Genomic DNA, 19,451 nt, shown 5'->3' on the forward strand with positions numbered 1-19,451 from the left:
CTACTGAGATAATCAGTCTCTCTCTTCATGAATCAGGATGCTTCAGCACTCATACTTTACTGTTTTTGTACCAGTTTTCTCTTTTTGACTCTGACATCTGCACTGTCAATCCTCTGTACACTGATAACTGTGTAAGGAGAGTATGACACATGAGTCTACACTGAAGCTTCAAAAATTCACTGTACATTTTGCATTTTCCATGAACAACGTCCAAACAGCACTTACTAACTGCAGGTGCGATGCCTCCGACGCTGCCTGGACCAGGGATGTTTCCTGCCACAGCAGCTGCCTGAGCAGCAGCTGCTGCCTGAGCCGTGGCCGCCTGCTGCTGCATCTGTCTGTGGCACTGTCGCAGGTCAAACACCTGACAGAGACACAAGCAGCTCACATTACTGCAGCAGCACAACACTGTACCAGCACTAGACAGACAGGTTTATGAACACTTTAAAACAGTTCATACAGGTCATTCAGTTAGCTTTTTGCACATAACAGTGGAATTGTGACTTATTTGTTTGGTTAAATGCAATCTGTTGTGATGTCAGCTATAAGCTCAATGCTCAAAATAGTTAAAGGAGCATTATGTAGCCATTGCACATGCAAAAATAAGTACAGCAGTAAATAGGCTGGAATCCTGTTTAACACATTATCTATGGTTGAAGTGAGTTGTTTCCCTGCTTCCTTTTACCCAGACACAGCAGAGACAGGCAGGCTGCAGGAGCTCTGCAGGAGTGCAGGATGCACACAACCTTGTAAATTGACAATAACAAGTGATGACAAGTCCTCCACTCTAAGATGATCAGCTGTTTAGAACTGTCAATGTAGAGTTAAGCATGTTATCATAAAAAAGCTCACTATTCTAAAACAACACACTCTGGATGATGAGTTAGTTAGCTGACTGTCTCACTGCTGCCAAACTCCATTAACATTTTGTTCAATTTAACAGTTATAAACATCTATGCCTTATTAATATTATTACTATTCAAGATTTCTTACGACCCACACACACTTACTCATCATGTAAAAATTCAGCATTACTTTGAACTCTGATTAATTAATTATTATTCTGGCCTGGAATGGAAATTTCAAAGGAAGACATGTTTCCTTGATTTCTGATGACACATGGTGATCATTTTATGTTTTTTTTCCTAAAAAAATATATTACAGATTTCTCCTTTAAGTTGTTTCAAAAAGAGAATATACAGTATATGTGTGTGTGATCTGGATTCAGACCTTGATATAGGCTCCGGGATAGATCTTGTGTACGGCGTCTCCTGGTGCTCGGCCTGCCTCTCTGTCGAGGTAGTAGCTCTGAACAAACACAGCGTGGTCGCTCATACAGCGCATCCACACATCGCCCTCACCACGACACTCCAGCTGCACGCCTTTGCCTATGTGTAACCTTAACACACATCAGGAGACAACAATTAGCTGTGTCAAATGAACGTGTAAAAATTAATTATGCTGTTTTTTACTTCTTAGACAGATGCTGTGTTGAATCCATTGAAGAGGCACAGCAGGATCCACTCACCTGGCTCTCTCACTGGCATCTGTGCGGTGGACGTTACTCAGCTGGCCGAGGCAGAAGCGGTCTCCTCCTGATGGGTCGACATAACCGTCCACAGTCACTACGGGACAGCTGGAGGGTACCTTGAACATCTCACCCACCTGAACGTCCATTTCAAAGTAGGAGATAGAGCACCAAAACTCTGGTCCTGCAGTGAGAACAGAGCAAACTGACTGACCGACTGGCAGCTAACAAAAGTTTGGGCCACAATTACTAACAGAGTATCTAACTAACAGTGTTTCTGTGTCTGAGCTCCAAGGTCAGAGGAAAAACAACTTAACATTTGGAGACCTTATGAAACATTTTTAAAATGGCACTTTCAAAACACAAACACACCCTTCCAACCTGCAGAGGACAAGCTCTAATGTCAAAATATTTTTTCTATACCTGCCAACCACCAGTTGGACTGTCAATGTAGAAAACCACTGATGACAGTGAAGAGATAACGGGCAGTCACAAAGCCTTTTCAGCACATTTCTGAAAACAGATAACTTCAAAACTTGTTCAAAGCCAGCAAAAATATACTGCAGGAAACCAGTGGGAACAGCTACCAGTTATAGAGTTCATATCACTTGTGATGGTGTAATCATCTCTAACCTGGATGATTGGACACAGAAGGAGGGAAAGAGGCTGAGCCATGATGCTGAGACCCTAAAAAAGCAGAGGAATGAGAGGATTAGTCTGAAGCAGAACAAAAACAAATAGTAGGAAAACAATTTCAGAATTACAATTCTCTTAAGCCTACGTATTTGCATACACATCATAGCTGTGTATCCTGCGTCAGTTTGGAGCAATGGTTGTGTACATCCTCCATATTAATGCCACGCATATGCAAATGTGTGGTTAAAAAGCAAATATCTCTGACCTTAAACCATGTCTGTACCTTGTAATTATCACTGAGGTTGTGGGAACTGTTGTCAGTGAGAGATTCAGCTGAAAAGCTGCAGTAACAGCTGTGTTTCAGTGTTGGGTGTAATGGATGGAGGGTGGTGAGCCCTTCTAAAGACAGAGACCTGTCTGTGTTGACACTTCATCAGCAGTCTGTGATCTAATCTGAAACACTGCTAATTCAATTGTGATTCTATTATCTGACCAACAAGTCTGATAAACCCTGAGACAAGTAACCTGCTAGATACTGACAACACAATGGAATTAAAGTACTTTTAGCAAAGCGGAACACTGATTAATGGTGATTATTCCAGAACTATATTACTTTTATATTGAACAGGATTTAACTATACTTGGACTGTGTGTATTTGTTCCTACACAAACGCATGATCCAAATTAAGTTCTCTGTTTTATCATGTCGAGCTTTCCATGCAACAAATAGAGTCAACTCATTGAGAGCAACGCATAGAGTGTACCTGTTTATGCCACAGCAATCTCACACTACTACAGCCAAACATCACATAATATTTTCAGTATAAAAACACTTAAAAGAGAATTTTGCCACTTTTCATGTGGATGTTCAGTCAGTGTTGATGGTAAATGTTGTTAATTGAAGCATTAAATTCCTTAGTGCTGCCACATAAACTGACAAAACTGAGTTCTCCTGCTTGATCTGCTGTTCTTCCTGCATCCAGTGATGTCACAGTGATGTTGCAGTGTTGTTGGTGTTAAGGACGAACTACGTGCTATTTCAGCTTGGATCGCTTGTCTCCTCCTCTGGATAGGGGCAAGAGGGAGAGCACTCATGTGGACTGACTGCCACGTAGTATTCTCAAGTTGATGAAACTATTTATAAAGTCAGTATAACACAGTACACTGACTGGACGTCCACATGAAACTTCATATGATATTAGTTCCTTTGTTTAGAGGACACAGGCATGAAAGCAGATCTTACAGTGGTGGTTTGGGTGATGGAGGGGAGGCTGTTGGTGACCACGCCCATTCTGCTGAGGTCCTATTGGAGTGTAGGAGGCTGTGCTGCTGCCCGTCCAAACTGCTGCATTACAGGTAAACAATGAAGAGTGTGACCATGTGCAACAAATTCCAATGTTCATTAACCACTCAAAATATTATTGATCATTTTCTAACCACATGAAAACACACAAAACTGATGGCAATTTTCATACACTAACAACAGATTATCAAATATTTATTTCTAAACTAAATTTCTTAACATACTTAATCCAGTATTTACTTTCTACAAATTAACAAAAATGTTTTCATACTTTAGTGTGATTTTTTTTTAGGGTGCAAGATTTTAAAGGGCACTAAATATTAACAAAGATTTTAAAAAAGTTTCATTTTAATAAATAAGTTTGTATATTATGAAATTAATCACACTATAATTTCAATCACACCATAACACTTCCTATCAAATGAGCCTGCAAGCACTTGCACATTGCTGCTGGAAAAAAGAAATATCCTCAGGGAATAACTCCGTATGATCTTTAAATATGTTTGTGTCTCTTGTACGACTTGAAACATTTACACAAGTTAGTCACCAAAAAGGTTTATATCAATAGTTAATTTTCCCTGTCCAGAAGAAGAAGTTATTCTAGAAAATCAGGAACACTGATGCAGTCCAGAACTGCAGTGCTCTTTAAGCCTAAGGTTGGAAGGATGAAAAACCATCTCATTCTTGAGAACTGGGACAAAATTATATTTTTATGGGGTTTCAATTTTTACTCTTTAATTATGCTGAAAAATATATTTTAAAAGATCAAACTCTTGACTATTAAATCCTGTAACAGGCCAACCTCCTAATGCTTTAATGTTTTTTATAAATGTGGATTTTGAGTTGACAGTTGACAGTTGATATTTTTAATTTCATATCCTAGTCGTAGTGAGCAGCCATTTTATTTTTTAAAGAGTCTCAGAGTTCTCTTAATGTTAATCAAAATACACATTTTAAAACCATAATTCTTATTTAGCTTTGATTTAGAAGGACTACAGAGTTGACATGTTATGGTTGAGACACGTCTGATAGAAATATTATTGAATGAATGTATCTAAAAATATAAAGTTGACCAAGGCTTGAGCAGTATTTCTGCCTTTATTAAACCAGGAAGTGAGACAGGGGTCCTTAGGGTGTATCTTTTTTATGCCTGATTAAATCAGGTTTTTGTGAAAAATCTGATGGAGTTGGATTTTGGCACATAACTTTAAAGGGCCAACATTTTCATTAAAAAAAAAAAAAATCAGTTTTAAAACAAAGACGATTATAATAGCACATTTTTACACCTAAGTAATTTGCAGGTACTGTTAGTTTTAGAATTTGAAGGCTTATTTGAAGTTGTGAATTCTTATCTGGGACAAGGGTGTTTTCTGTCAGAGCAAGGTTAATAAAAAAATCAAAACATTTCATAAATTATATATATTTCATATAAATAAATCCTTAAAGAATACATTCTCACTAAAAAAAATTAAATGAGTGTTAGAATAATGTTTTTTTAAATTATTTTTGGTAGAAAACAATTTGTCTCAATTCAAAACAGTAGCTCTGGAGTGTGTGTGTGAACTCACTGTGGAAGGCAGCCTGACTCTGAGAGTGTTTATTGCTGCTGTATCCGTTCTGTCCGTGCGAGTGAGCAGGAGGTAGGGAGGGTTGTTGTGGGTGGGGTGGCTGTGAGGGTTGCTGGGAGGCCTGTTGCTGAGGGGGGGGCTGGGTAGGGGTCGGAGGTCGAGGCGCCGGGGTCATGACTTGAGCCTGTGGAGATGCAGTTTGGAGACGGCCGTCACCGTGACCACCCTGCAGTGGTATCATGGGGCCAGAGCTGGACACTGGAGGGAGAGCGGAGGAAGACGTCAGGACAGACATCGTGTATCATAATTTTGTTTTATCAGTCTGTGTGACTGAGTCCTAAAGGCTTTCAACCCCTCAATACAAAAGCAGCTTGTCAGACAGTATTAATCTGTTACCTGTCCAACATAATACACATTGATCAACCACAATACACTCATTAACATTCAATAATGACTACAGGATGATGATGATCAGATGATGAGGAGCTGACCTTTGGGTGAGACAGGCAGGCTAGTGTATCTGCTGACAGGTGGGGGTCCATGGGGCTCAGAGGACAGCTGTGGGGGAGGCAGCGGCTGGCCGTAGTGGTCTGGAGGAGGCAGCTTCATGGCTGCTTGGTGGTCAGACAGAGGCATGCCAGGCGGGAGGTCCATCTGTATACAGTCATGGATGTACTCCTCTTTGATCAGGCTGCCTGGTGCTGCTGCAGGAGGCAGGGGGAGGTTAGGGCAGGTGGAAGATTCACTACAGTACATCATCTGCATTTAAAGGCAACTCCCAATGACAGTTTATTAATGTGGGACACAGAGCTGATACCAACTGAATCAACTCATCAGAGAATCTGAAGAGAAACAGCCAACAATGAAAACATGGGTTAAATAATAGTGACTTTTTATGTTTCTTCAAATACAGCATCACATCAACAGTTCCATGATAGAAAGCCAAAAGGCATTTGAGAACAACTTATTGAGGGTTTTTTCTGGGCTTACAGTAATTTCAAGATTTTACAGGGGACTTCGACCTCATGGAAAACATTTAGCTGGAAGAGTGTTAATAGATATGTTCAGAAGTCTCATAACGCAGGATCTTCCATTTTCTCCAGGAACTGCGGCGCCTAAGAAGCAAATCACTACCACTTGTTTTGGGCTTCTTCAAAGATATGTACTTTATAGCATCAGAAAGACTTGCACAGAAATAGTGATAATATTTGGAACCAAAATTACTCTTAACTGGGGCAAACTCCTTTTTTTATGAGGCTTCAGGAAAATAAATTTGAGGAAATTTGTGGAAGTGGAAAATGTCTCTGTATTTTATGTGCATAAGTATGTGTATACTTTGGAAATAGTATTTTATTTTTTCATTATCTCAAATGGAAAAACACCACATGTTCTATTTTTTTTGTTCTGTAGTTGGCTGTACTGTAAAATGTTGGAAAGCTTGCTCACTCTGTAAAGATATCTAAAGAAAAATAACTGTGTAAACTGCTGTGATTCCAAGTAAAGGTTAAAAAAAGAACAGAAGAAACAGCCTCCTCTGCATGTCATTAGTGGACATTCATAAAATGTCATTGGTGCTCAAGTCTGGATGGGTGCATTCCATTAAGACTAACTCATGGGAGTCTTGATAGTGCATGCACTCATTTTTATCTTTGTTCAGCAACTTTTAAAGGGTATCTTTGTTATTTTTCAACCTGGGCCCTAGGTTACTTCGGTTTTTGTGTTTAAGTGACTAACAATTCTAAAACAACAATTTTAGAAATTTGTCCAGTTGCAGGCAGCAGAACCAAAACTGAGCAGCAACATAATCCCTCTGAGCAACTGTGCACCATCAAAGTTAGTGACTGCCACTGACAGGCTCAGATTGTTATTCTTACTGGTTGATTCCACGGGGCACAGCACGTCTGTGTCACAGTTTTATCCGTCCTCCACACATCTGCAGCCCCCACCAGCAGCATTTCAGAAGTGTTTTAGCAGCAGAGCATTTGGCCCGTCTGATTATGTGTACTTGCTCAGATTTTGTTGATTTGGTACTCCTACCTTGCTCTTTGTGCTTCTACCATGGGTAAGTACACTACATAGTTAAAATGTTTCTTTTCTGTCTGTCTTCATGATCGCAAGTCTACAGAGTTGTTTATTTAAAAAAATTGACCGGATTCTTTCGACTTTTTCTGTGCCTGACTTCCTGCCCATTTGATCTGCTCATTGCCTATGTCATAAATAGAATTGGTACGTATTTGAAGCGGAGAGTCGCCTCTGGGATGCGCCAAGGGGCTGCTGCTGGTATCACAAGCACTGTGTAGAATGGCAGCCCCAGTTGCCATAACATGGCCGTAAAGCGACACAGCCATGCCTCATGGAATGTAGCCCTAAATGTCTGACAACATTATGGAAAGGATTCCCACAGAGGTTTTTTGATAAATAGAAAGATCATTTTTGTTTAATCAGAAACAGACAATTTACCACTCTGTTCAAAGACACTTGACTCCACAGTTATTTAATCTCTCTGGTCTATTGCTGCTTTTTTTGTTCATATAAATATGTTTTTCCTCTTTACTAAAAGAAGACAAAAGTAATGAGCCGTGACCTAAAGATGTGCAAAAATTGTTGTGACTTAAGTTTGGCAATGAAGGCTTGAATGATGTACAATTGCAAAACATGACCAATGCGGCAGTCCATAGCAGTCCTTTTAGAAAATAAACAAATAACTAACTAGAATGAAATAAAATAATTAATTATGTAACATGGCTGTAGATATTGTCACAAGTACGGTTTTGAGACAGTTTTTTAAAATCAAGATATATTGTTACATCCCTTTATTTGACCTTGTGCTTCTGTAGTCATCATGTTCTGACAGCATTCACTTTTATTGTGTGTAAAATTCTCATGGAACCAAGAAATAAAAGTAGTATCACTGTATGTTTGCTACAGGAAGGAACTCACCAGTATTTTGAAGGCTGAGACCAACTGCCACATAAGACAGAGAACAAGAAGAGAAAACTTTATCAGACATCAGGCAGAGAATGAAGCATCAGTAAAAGGCTCACTACAAGAGGATGAGATTTATAACATTCAATGCTTATCAGATATCTGTCAGTGATAAAGGCTTGTTGTTTGACCTACCGATGCCTGGTGACACCACCCTCTCATAGTGGTAGGGGTTGACACACACGTTGTCATACTTCAGGTCAAAGGCGTACTGGCAGAACTTGACGTGCTTCAGTTCATTTTTGTGGAGGTCGGGCCAGCGCCACAGGCGTGCATAAATCACATGAGGAAAACCTTTCCTCCCCGCCACCTGAGGAGAGACAGAGCATCAGTACCACAGCTCCTACAACCTGCATGATCAACAGAGCCATTTTTGGCCAAAAAAAAACGATAAAAAAAAATCTGTCTGGAGCCACAACTATTTAATTCTCTATTTTCCCTGAGGACTTTTTTGGCAACTATACTGAGCTTATGGAGACTCAAGAAGACAAAATTTACATAGCCAAAAACTAGAGGAAAAGGCAGCAAACCATAGACGTAGGCTACGATGCACATTTTAGTTGACAAAATATTTTTGGTGTATAGGCTACATATTTTTACAATTAAAGAACATAAGAATCAATTTACATGGTAAAAAACTTCAACTTGAGCTTTGAAATAAATTTTAACAAGTTTTGCTGACCTATAATCTTTAGTTGAGATAATTTACTTGTCTTCTTCAGATAAACTTGAATCTTTGCGTTTGAGAAACTGAAAAAATAGGCATTTAAAATCTGATAACAGTGAGCTGTGAATCTCATTTATCTTATCTTGGTACCTACGGTTTTAATTGAAAATGAATTTTAACCATCATTCAATTTTCACTCCAGTGAATTTACTTAATGATTTTTAAATGCAACTTTTTGGGATTTCTAAAACTCAAAGGTTTAAGTTTATCCAAAGATGAAAACATTTGTAGTTATGTTTTATGTTTTTTTAAAATCTAAACTCTAAGCTCAAAAATCTATTGCAGTATGTTGCCTTGAAAGTTTGAGTTTTCTCAACTCTTTTGTTTTTCCAGTCTAGACCTACAACAATGACAAATGAAAATTAAAATGTTAATTTTTGTTTTTTCTCCAAAGCCACAGGGAGCCACTGGAGAGGAGCTTTAAGAGCTGCATGCAGCTCTGTAGCCACAGATTGCAGACCCCAGACCCACACCCTCTGAACCTGCTCCAAAGACTGTTGTTTTAGAGGTACTACACCGGAGCTCCATTTGTGTTCTCAGCACAGACTGTTTGTATATACTGGAGCCCATCATACTGATCATGTCACTGTGAAATTAATTCAGTGCGCATGAATTTGCTATTTTTCTCTGTATAACAGCTCCTTTAATATTTGCACAATGTGGTGAAGCACAGGTGGGACTGAGATGGAAGTAGGTTTGTAGACTGACAAGAAAAGAAAAAAGTCAAAAAGCCAGAAAAACACTGCATTTTATTTTTTTTCTCAGGGATTAAGTGTATCGGAATGTGGCCTATAACGGCTGGTTCACACTACACGCTTGAGCAGCATGCGTGTGTGGTGTTACCTGTTGGTTTCTATTTCAGTGTCCATATTAACAGTTTAGAGCAGCCACACTGCCTGCATGAGCAGCACTGCTCACGCTCGTGTCACACGCAGCTACAGCCATAACACACAGCTTGAAATTCGGAGGCTCACATATTTTTTTCCTGCATGACGTGCGCAGATCTCTGCAGAAATACAGAGTAAAAATGATCTGTTGACAGTCATATCGACTTTATATCAGCAATAGGGCACGGCTTACTACAGTTTCATTGTCTATATCTATAGAATATGTCAAAGATATGAAAAAATCAGGAGTAGGGAAGTGTTTTTCTTCCTCTCTTTTCTTTCTCCCTCCTTCTCTGTCTGAACGAGGGGGGAAATCACTGATTTCTTCTCTTCTGCAAACTCACTGTAGAAGGGTAGGGCTGTCAGCAGCCACAGCAGAAACACAGGCTATGGAGACACCACAGCATGCCAGACGCAGTAGTTCAGAGAGGCAGCCATCACAGACAGGTACATGCATGTAGTGTGAACCAGCTGTAAGCCTACTGCGAGAACAGTCAGCTGGGATTAGGTACTATCTATGTTGATGAACTGCGGTCCTGTAGAGACCAGCTCAAATGGTTCTGACAGACACAGAACAGCACAGTCATAAATATCTACACACAAACATCAGCTGCTCATTACAACCATGTCTGCACACTGACAGACTCAGTGGCTGTGTTCACACTGCAGGCAAAACTGGCCCAATTTTTTTCACTTATTTGTGATTCACATCAGGCTTTTAGTATGAACAGCACAAATCACATGGGATCTGATGTTCTCAATTCTGTTTTCAATAACTTTCATATGTGCTCCTAAATCAGATCTGATTTTTCACAATATGACCTCAGTGTGAACAGTAATATCATTCATGAAACTTTTATGTCTGAAGTGTCAGACTCTTTGCTATTGTTCTTTGGCACATGCAGATCAGTTCAGGACTGTGGCATGCTCACTCATAATTTCCTTGGATTCAATAATCAATCAGCTTTTGAAGTTATACTAAAATCACATATTTTTCATCACAAAATCCTGTGATTGGTCTGCTTTGCTTTCACACCACAAACAAAACTCCACCAGACTGTGTTCTGAGGCTGACTGAGACATTCTTTTCCAGGTGTTTCATTTGCACCAGTTTGATTGACAGCTTCCACACCTGAAACATGATCAATGCCCCAGTGTGGGAGAGGGAGGACATGAGATGTTACACAGTGGCTCCAGCCTCTGGGCTGGGTTTTTTTTCTGGTGCACATTTTATCACATTTTAGTTGATTTGTGTCAACTCCTTGCACCTTCCAGGGCAATGGTAGGAGAAACACTCCTCTACCATTGCCTTGGAAGGTGCCCCGTAAAAGAAGCAAATTATTTTATTTGTGTTATTTATCTTATATTTTTTGTAAATGTAATAAAAGCTTCCCAACAACAGTATTTTTTTTAAAACACACCCAACATGTATCTGGAGACAGTGGTGAGGATGCTAGAAGCTCTGCTGCTGGTTTTTATCGCTATTTTCATTTTATCACTGGAAAAGTAGACAAAACAGCCTGTTTTAAGCCAAAGAGGATGAAGGTGGATTTGAAAAAAAAACTCTGAATAGCTCACTGGGAGATAAAATAGATTATGAGAAGACTTATAAAATATAACTGGTCAGGTCGAAATACAAGGATAAGATAAACAAGTTAGCTGCCCTAACCCTAACCCATCGCCCAGTCCACCTCAGGGGAAATGCTGCCTTGCACACACTGTATTTGACTGGTAGAATATTGCCACCTACTGGGTATAGCATGCTTTGCATTATCAGGTCAAGAGTTTGATTGAGTTTGATGGAAGGCTCCAAAAGCACCTGTTTTGAAACATTTGACAGATAAACAGATGAGGCGATAACAGGTGACAGTGCCATGAATGGGTATTAAAGGGGCAGCCTTGAAAAGCTCAGTCTTTCACAAGCATGAACGGGGTTAGGTTCAACACTTTGTGGAAAACTGTGTGGGCAAATAGTCCAACAGTTTAAGAATGTTTCTCAACAAAGTTCCAAATCAGATATGGATTTCACCATCTACAATCCATAATATCATTAAAAGATTCAGAGAATCCAGTGAAATCTCTGCATATAAGGGGCAAGGCTGAAAACCAACACTGAATGTCTGTGACCTTTGACCCCTCAGGCAGCACTGCATTAAAACCCACATCATTGTATAAAGGATACTACATGGGCTCAGGAACACTTTGGAAAACTGTTGTCAGTAAACACAGTTTGTCTCTGCATCTACAAATGTAAGTTAAGACTCTACCATGCAAAGAGAAAGACATATATCAACAACATCCAGAAACACTGCAGACTTCTCTGGACCTGAGCTCATCTGAGATGGACTGACGCAAAGTGGAAAAGTGTGCTGTGGTCTGACGAGTCCACATTTCAGATTGTTTTCATAAATCATGGACATCGTGTCCTCCAGGCTAAAGAGGAAAAGGACCATCCAGGGCCCCGTTTCCCAGAGCCTTCGTAGCGCTGCGTGTGTCGTAAGTTGTATTTTAAGGTCTCCCTTAAGGTTACAGGTTGTTTCCAGAGTCGGGACAACCTTAAGGGAGACCTTAAAATACAACTTATGACACACGTAGCGCTACGAAGGCTCTGGGAAACGGGGCCCTGATTGTTACCAGCACTAACCTGAAAAGACAGCGGCTGTGATAGTATGAGGGTGTGTTAGTGCCCATGGCATCATGGGTAACTGTCACATCTGTGAAGGCCCCATTAATGCTGAAAGGTACATACAGGTTTTGGAGTGACATATGCTGCCATCCAGACGTCTTTTTCAGAGACATCCCTACTTATTTCAACCAAGACACATTGTCCACGTGTTCTAACAGTGTCTTCATAATAGAGTTTTAAGAGTTTAGAGTTTAATAGAGTTCAGATACTAGACTGACATGCCTGCAGTCCAGATCTGTCTCCCATTAAAAATGTGTGGTGCATTATGAAGCACAAAATACAGAGACCCTGAACGGTTGAGCAGCTTAAGTCATATATCGAGCAAGAATGAGAAAGAATTTCACTTTCAGAACTTAGTGTCATCAGTTCACAAACACTGACAGTGTTAAAAGAAAAGCTGATGTATCACAGCAGTAAACATGCTGCTGTCACAACGTTTTCAAACCTGTTGCAGACATCAAATTAAGAATGAGTGTATATTAAAAAAAAAAACAGTTAAGTTAATCAGTTGGATCTTTAAATATATTGTCTTTGTTCCTCATTGAATTGAATAGAAGTCAGAAATGATTTGCAAATGAATACATTCTGTTTTGATTTATGTTTTACACAATGTGTCAACACTTTTGGAACTGGGGTCATACTTCTCATGTGGCAGTGAACTAGTGACAATATCTGTCAGGGGCAGACTGACCTGCAGCCGTCCATCCAGCGTCCTCTGGATGGTGACACACTTGCTGGGATGGACACCGTTGGTGGTGATGGCAGTGATGAGTGAGTCCAGCTCATCCTTCTTCTCCTTCAGCTTCTTCACCAGGCTCTCGATCGCCCGCTTGGCAAAGCCCTCATTCTCTCCGCCCTGCCGGTGGCACATGAGGCTGTGGACGATGCTGAGGCAGGCATCATTGCTGCTTGGAGGGTTCACCGACATGATGCTGCTGCCACAAGACACACAAGGAAGGCTTGTTACTGTTCACACTGGTCAACCCATACTTTACAGATATTCTGGTATATGAGATAGTTTCTAAGTGACAACCTTCCCTGGGTATGACTCTCATTTGCTGGTGAAAAAGATTTTAACAAAGTTTCCACAACTTGCATTTGTATATCCCGGAAGCAGTTGGACTGCATCTTGCATCATGTTGACTAGTCCACAGACATATAAAAGCCTGGCAAAATACTCAAAACCAACTCAGTGGTAATTCCTGCTACAAAGGGGGTCTCCAGGACCACATTTTGCCATGATCACACACATGATGTAAACAATACCAGATAAACACTGTCCTGGCAGGTAGAAAAAAGTATAAGTATTCATTTGTCAAGTATTCAGCTGTTCCTGTTCAACAATTCCTATGAAAAACCTACAAATAAGGAGTTGTATAATTAAATCTACTTTGGAACCTTCACTGCCTTTCTTACTTTAAATAAACTGCATGAAACATTTTAATTTGGAGAATTCATCCGCTGTATAAAAGCATAATCCAACAAAGTCATCAAAGTTAATCATTTTGTTTTGTGCTTTGTTTCAATGTAAATTGCTTCATTCTGTAACAATAACTCTTCCCTTTCAGTAACTTTTTTGTCAAAAATGAATTATAATTTGTTTGGTGACATTACAGACATCTTCTCTCAAATGTGTTTTATTTTGGAGAAAATAGAGGGTCAAAATTACAATAAATTCAAAAAGCCTCAGAGAAATCACAGCAAACCACTGTAACTTCAGTTATTGTATTCTAACATGTCAAATATCTTCAAGAAAATGACAATGAAATGAAAAAATGAAAAAAATATGTCAACTATGTGTATTATACTACTATATATAACAACAGTATAGAAAAATATCAAAATCAGAGCACAGAATCATAACCTCAAACTCACCACTACAACCACTCCGATCCCAGGTGTGAAAAAACATTGCATCAAAATTGTTCAATCAGTGTCACATTTTATCAGAAAAGGTTTGATGTTATTTAATTCCAACTTTATTTTATCAGAATATAAATATTAGTAGCTTCAAATGCTCAGAAACATCCCAAAACCATTGAAATAATTTGATTTTAAAAGTTACTTGGAACATCACAAGCGTACTATAAAATAATAATAAATGTTGTAAATAAATAATGATAATGACAATAATGTGAACAATAACAGTAAAAGGTGTAATTTCATTTGACATCAGACTGAGGATTTGATCATATTTGTCATTATTCTGCCTTTTAAAGCTAAAATGATCAGATAAAAAGGAATGACCCAATATTTTTTGGTATGCTCTGCAAAGGCAGAATACAGGAACTTCTAAATAAGGTCAAAGGTCAAATCAGAGGTCAGGATTAATATGTAGAAACAATAACCTGATATAAAGCTCTAAAACTGCCACATATCCCATTATCTGCCGGCAATTATTTTGGCTTGACAGCAAGAAAACCTTAAAGTCATTTCTCTCAGTTCTGCTCTCTGGGAAGTTACTGCCTTTCTCCTTCATAGACCAGAAAAAATGTTCTCACCTGACATTGTTCACCTGAAGATGTAGGTGATGTAAGTGATGTAGGTGTCAGATAGAGTACTAGCTAAAATATGGGTCAAATTCACTTAGAAAATGAGCAAATGTTCACTGTGTTTTCAATGAGTTTGCAGCTGCAGTCTGCATCAGATGTGACATCTGATCACTATGCAGACAGCTCCTGGACTGATCCTGGCACTAAACATCCACATACACAGTGAGAGTGAAGGAGAGCTCATGAATCACACTCAGAAAAGAATGATAACACATGATAATCTCCAATATGACACATTTATTTTCTATTACTTTTGGTTTAACTTGGTTTCCTATGTCACCAATCATCCTTTCTATCACAAATTTTTAGCACGTATCTAATAATTAACACAATACATGTTCATGGTCATGGTGAACAAAAAGAAGTTTAAGTGATATAATAAGATAAACTGAAGTCACACAAAATATCTGTAAGGCAAAAAACTGAAGGATGGAAAGTGAGACATATAGAGAGAGCAGCAGTTCAGACTGGAGCAGGATGTTAATACTGAGAAAGATGTAGTCAAACACACACTTAAAGGTCTTAACAAAACAAAGAAGCGTTAAAGTGATAGTTCACCCTAAAATGAAAATTCAGTTATTATCTACACACCCTCATGCCCAATGAGAGTCACATTTAGTTTTTTAGTCCACAAAACAGTGCTGGAGTTTCACAGGAAAAAAGTGTAGCAGAATCTCCCAAACAATGGAATGGTGACCAGTTTTCAAATGTAAAAAAACAACAGAAATAAACATAAAATGCCTCCATACTGGTCATCTGGTGTCACACCACACACACACACACACACACACACACACACACACACACACACACACAGAGCTCAGACAGTGTGCACGCATGCCTGAACGTGGCTCAGAGTTAGTCTACAGTGAAGATTCAGACTGAAAACGTGGTGTAAATGACATCTTTCAAATCAACTTGGGATGTTGAGGCTTTAGGAGACTTGGTTTACACCAGACAAGCAGTATGGAGCCATTTTATTTACTTATTTATGTATTTATTTATTTATTTATTTTCTGTTGTTGTTTATTTACAATTTTTTTTTACAAACAACAAATTCAACTTCATCTAATGTAGAATAAAATTGCATTGTAAAAGTGCAATATCCAAATCACAGAACCAGAAACAAATTGCAATTTTTGAAAAGATGAGTGAGACAATACCATTATAATGAGGTACTGTAGTGCTGCAGAAATGATCTAGCTTATAAATTTTGTTCTCCAGATGTAAGAAAACATGTTTGTTTGTGACAGACCTCAATAAATATCACATCATCACAATTTAATTTTTTTTTCAGAGAACATGAAAACTGTAATGCAAAACTCATCATTTGCACTAATCGTATTGTATACTGCAATTTCAATTTCAGTCAATAATAATCGCAATATGATTTTTTTCCCAAATCATTTAGCTCTAATCCAATGCATGTCAGCACAAGAATTTTTGATGCAAAACTGACACTGTCAAATTATGTGATTTAGCTGTAGTAAAATCAGTATTATACACAATCAGAGAGGCATACATAATGCAAACACACACACCGCAACTCCAGCCCAGTGCGACTGTACAATAAATACAGTATTAGTGTTTGGGAAACAATGTGTCATGTCTGCACAGCCCTGAACACAGGCACAAAGCCTCAGTAAATCTGAAGGCACTTCAAGCAAGATGCTGATTTATTCCATGTGGAGGTTTTTTGCACTCACTGCTGACCTTCTTACAAGGATGCCAGCTGCCATAAGACAATGAGCTGCATTCACACACAGCCCTTGAGATTATGCTTTTATACAGTGAACTGCATGGTAATTGAGGATGAACAACATTTCAGATTTCATCTGTGTTTGCACTGGGGCAAAACTTGTAACCAGACTACTGTACCTTTATTTTAAAGCAACAAGTCTTCATTTATTTGTACCAGGCAGTTGTGGCAAGCTTGAGCCAGAAACTAGAGCAGCAAAATGGTATGCTCTGGTTATTTCACTCATTCAGATGTAGAACACATTCAAGTCCTGATTTCAAGTTATTTTTTCAGTTTATATTAGACAGTGTTTCCCATTTTGAAATTGAAAATGAAAACATCACGTCAACTTTAAATCTTATTTTTTAAGTGATTCCTAAACTTTTTGGGCCAGGTGCCCCATTCCAAATCCCGTCCAAGTTGACACAACCCCAATGTTTCAGAAATACACTCATCAACATTGCAAAAGGAAGTGTGTGGATCGGATTAAGAGCAGCAGACCTTGAGACAGACCAAACATCTCCACGTGTGGTACAACTAGCCCAGAGGGAGACAAAAGGGAACCAGGAAGACCTAAACTAACCCAGCTTGGAACTAAGGATGCACAAAATGAGACTCACATGCTGGTCAAGAAAAAGAGAAATCAAACTGTGTTGTAGCCGCATCTTACAGAGACCTGTCTCCATCACAACACTCCAGATCAAGCTACTGTGTTTGCAGGACAGTCAACTGAGCCAACAGGATGCGAGACTCATCAAGATGAGGGGTGGCAGTTCAAACACAATCAACATGGACGATCAATGTTTTCCAGATTCATCAAACTGAATCTACACTGCAACAAAGTTTCAACAAACTGCAACAAAGTTATACACAAGTGAGATGGGCCCATCATGAGAGGAGATGTGGGAAGCTGCATTAAAGACAAAATGCACCAAGTTTAAATTAAAATTAACCATACAACGATTATGATAATTAGACCAGCCGTGACAAAGTCTTTTAGGCTAACGATACTGCAACAAATTGAATTAAATTGCAATAAAATTCCACAGGATCTGCCATGCAAGGAACAAAGAGAATCACACAAGCACTGAAGACAGAGGGAGAGAAATGTGAGTACACCCAGTAACCTATTAGCAATAAAACAGTACCAAAATGACACATTATACTGCACATTACATTTTTTCTCTTGTATATCCCCTAAAGGCAACTTTGGGAAATCCTGTTTTTTCAAAAATTAAAATATGTCTGAAAATACACATTAATGGAGCAGGAGTAGCTCAGTGCATAAGGACTTGGTTTGGGAACCAGAGGATCACTGGTTAAAGTTCAGCATGGACCAAAGTACAGAGCGTAGCCTGGTAGCTGGAGAGGTTCCAGTTCATCTCCTTGAGTGAGGCACCGAGCCCCCAACTGCTTGAGGCGCCTCACTATATGTAATTTGTGCAGTCCCCTCACTCTGACATCTCTCTGATGCATGTGTATAGGTCCTGTTTGTGCATGTGTATTTCAGGCCTGTGTGTATGTGTATGTTGTAAAATTACAAAAAAAAAAATGTAATTTCCCCCAGGGATTAATAAAATGTGCCTTTTTCTTCTAACATGAATCCATTGACAGCAAAGTTAATTTGGCCTATTTGTACAAGCTTCTAAATCACTGTGCAGCAACTATCCAGGACAGCAAAATGTTTTGCTATGTATTATTAAAACATATTGGCCAATTAGCTGTATTATTATCCCAAGTGCACAGACACTCTGTGAGCCACAATAGATTGTCTCACTAGCTTGTGACTGCTTTACAAGCAAGAGACTCTGACATTAGCCACGCACTGACTTAGCAGCTGCAGGTACAAGCAAATAAGGTAAGAGCCAAAATATTCTATGTATACATAGTAAGAATTCCCTGTTGTGTCTCTCTATCAGGTGAGGAGTCCCTGGGTTCAAAAATATTGAAGACCTTAAAATGCTCAGAAGAATGGAAATATGAATATCTATAATTCCATGACAAGTGGATAACTTCATCTGCTGAAGAAGATCAGAGTATGGCGTGAGGTTGTTGTGTCAGCTGCATCTCCATCCATCCATCCATACATCCATACATAATCTAATATCTGTTTCCCACTCGTATATCTTGGTGAATATTTTATGTCAGTGGATGTGAGCTGATTGAGGAGCCTACAAGTCCACATCAAAACAATAATACTGTGTTAATTCTCAAATTTTTTCTTAAATAATATGTTTATTTCCTTTTTAACACAATTATAAGACATGACAACAAGATAATGATAAGACAAGACATTCCTTACAAAAAACTTAATGTCAAAAGTATAAGTAACAGTGGCATAGAAATGACAAGTGAACAAATGATAATAATAGTGACAAAAGGGAAAGGAAATGCAAATACATAAATACAATCGAATAATAAAAAAGAAAGAAACAACATTATCCCAAACAAACACATTAGTGTTATCCCACAGCTGATCAACTGCAAAATGGATCTGTGCTATTTATCCATGATAATTCTCTAGTTCGACTATAGTTATTACAGAAATTCATGCTGACAGTTTCAAACCACAGCCAAACAATGTCACATCAATGTTTAATCCTGGCTGGGAACAGGGTGGTGATACCAGGACAGCCAAAGTAGATTCACTCATTCAGACCACATATAAGGCACATTAGCCACCTTGCTACTAGTTTTGGTGATTTGATAGTTTTTAACAGTCAGTGGGAGCCAACAAACTAGGCATTGCTGTGTTGCTTACCTGGTATTAAGTTGGTCAGCCAATGAGTGACCAGAAAGTTCACTGGCATCATGGTGGCCCAGCTCTGAGTCAGTCCCTGT

General features: G+C 38.9%; 1 protein-coding gene across 4 annotated transcripts in view; it reads right to left on the reverse strand.

Moving 5' to 3' along the window:
• smad10a (SMAD family member 10a) overlaps positions 1–19,451 on the reverse strand; it is a 29,583-nt gene that overhangs the window by 3,006 nt on the left and 7,126 nt on the right. The window contains exons 2-12 of one of the 4 annotated variants that reach the window (XM_084738326.1): positions 19,372–19,447; positions 13,012–13,255; positions 8,156–8,330; positions 7,976–7,999; positions 5,527–5,736; positions 5,036–5,293; positions 3,408–3,509; positions 2,162–2,215; positions 1,529–1,712; positions 1,231–1,399; positions 226–364 (exon numbers count right to left, since the gene is read on the reverse strand). In XM_084738326.1, coding sequence (XP_084594452.1) covers positions 226–364; positions 1,231–1,399; positions 1,529–1,712; positions 2,162–2,215; positions 3,408–3,509; positions 5,036–5,293; positions 5,527–5,736; positions 7,976–7,999; positions 8,156–8,330; positions 13,012–13,255; positions 19,372–19,447 — 1,635 coding nt within the window. Of the gene's footprint in view, positions 1–225; positions 365–1,230; positions 1,400–1,528; positions 1,713–2,161; positions 2,216–3,407; positions 3,510–5,035; positions 5,294–5,526; positions 5,740–7,975; positions 8,000–8,155; positions 8,331–13,011; positions 13,256–19,371; positions 19,448–19,451 lie in introns of all 4 variants that reach the window. The other 3 variants (XM_084738325.1, XM_084738321.1, XM_084738320.1) reach the window with 3 other exon arrangements.

The sequence above is a fragment of the Lutjanus erythropterus genome, chromosome 16 (assembly GCF_056507025.1).
Source record: "Lutjanus erythropterus isolate fLutEry1 chromosome 16, fLutEry1.hap2, whole genome shotgun sequence".
In the NCBI taxonomy this organism is placed as follows: domain Eukaryota; kingdom Metazoa; phylum Chordata; class Actinopteri; order Lutjaniformes; family Lutjanidae; genus Lutjanus; species Lutjanus erythropterus.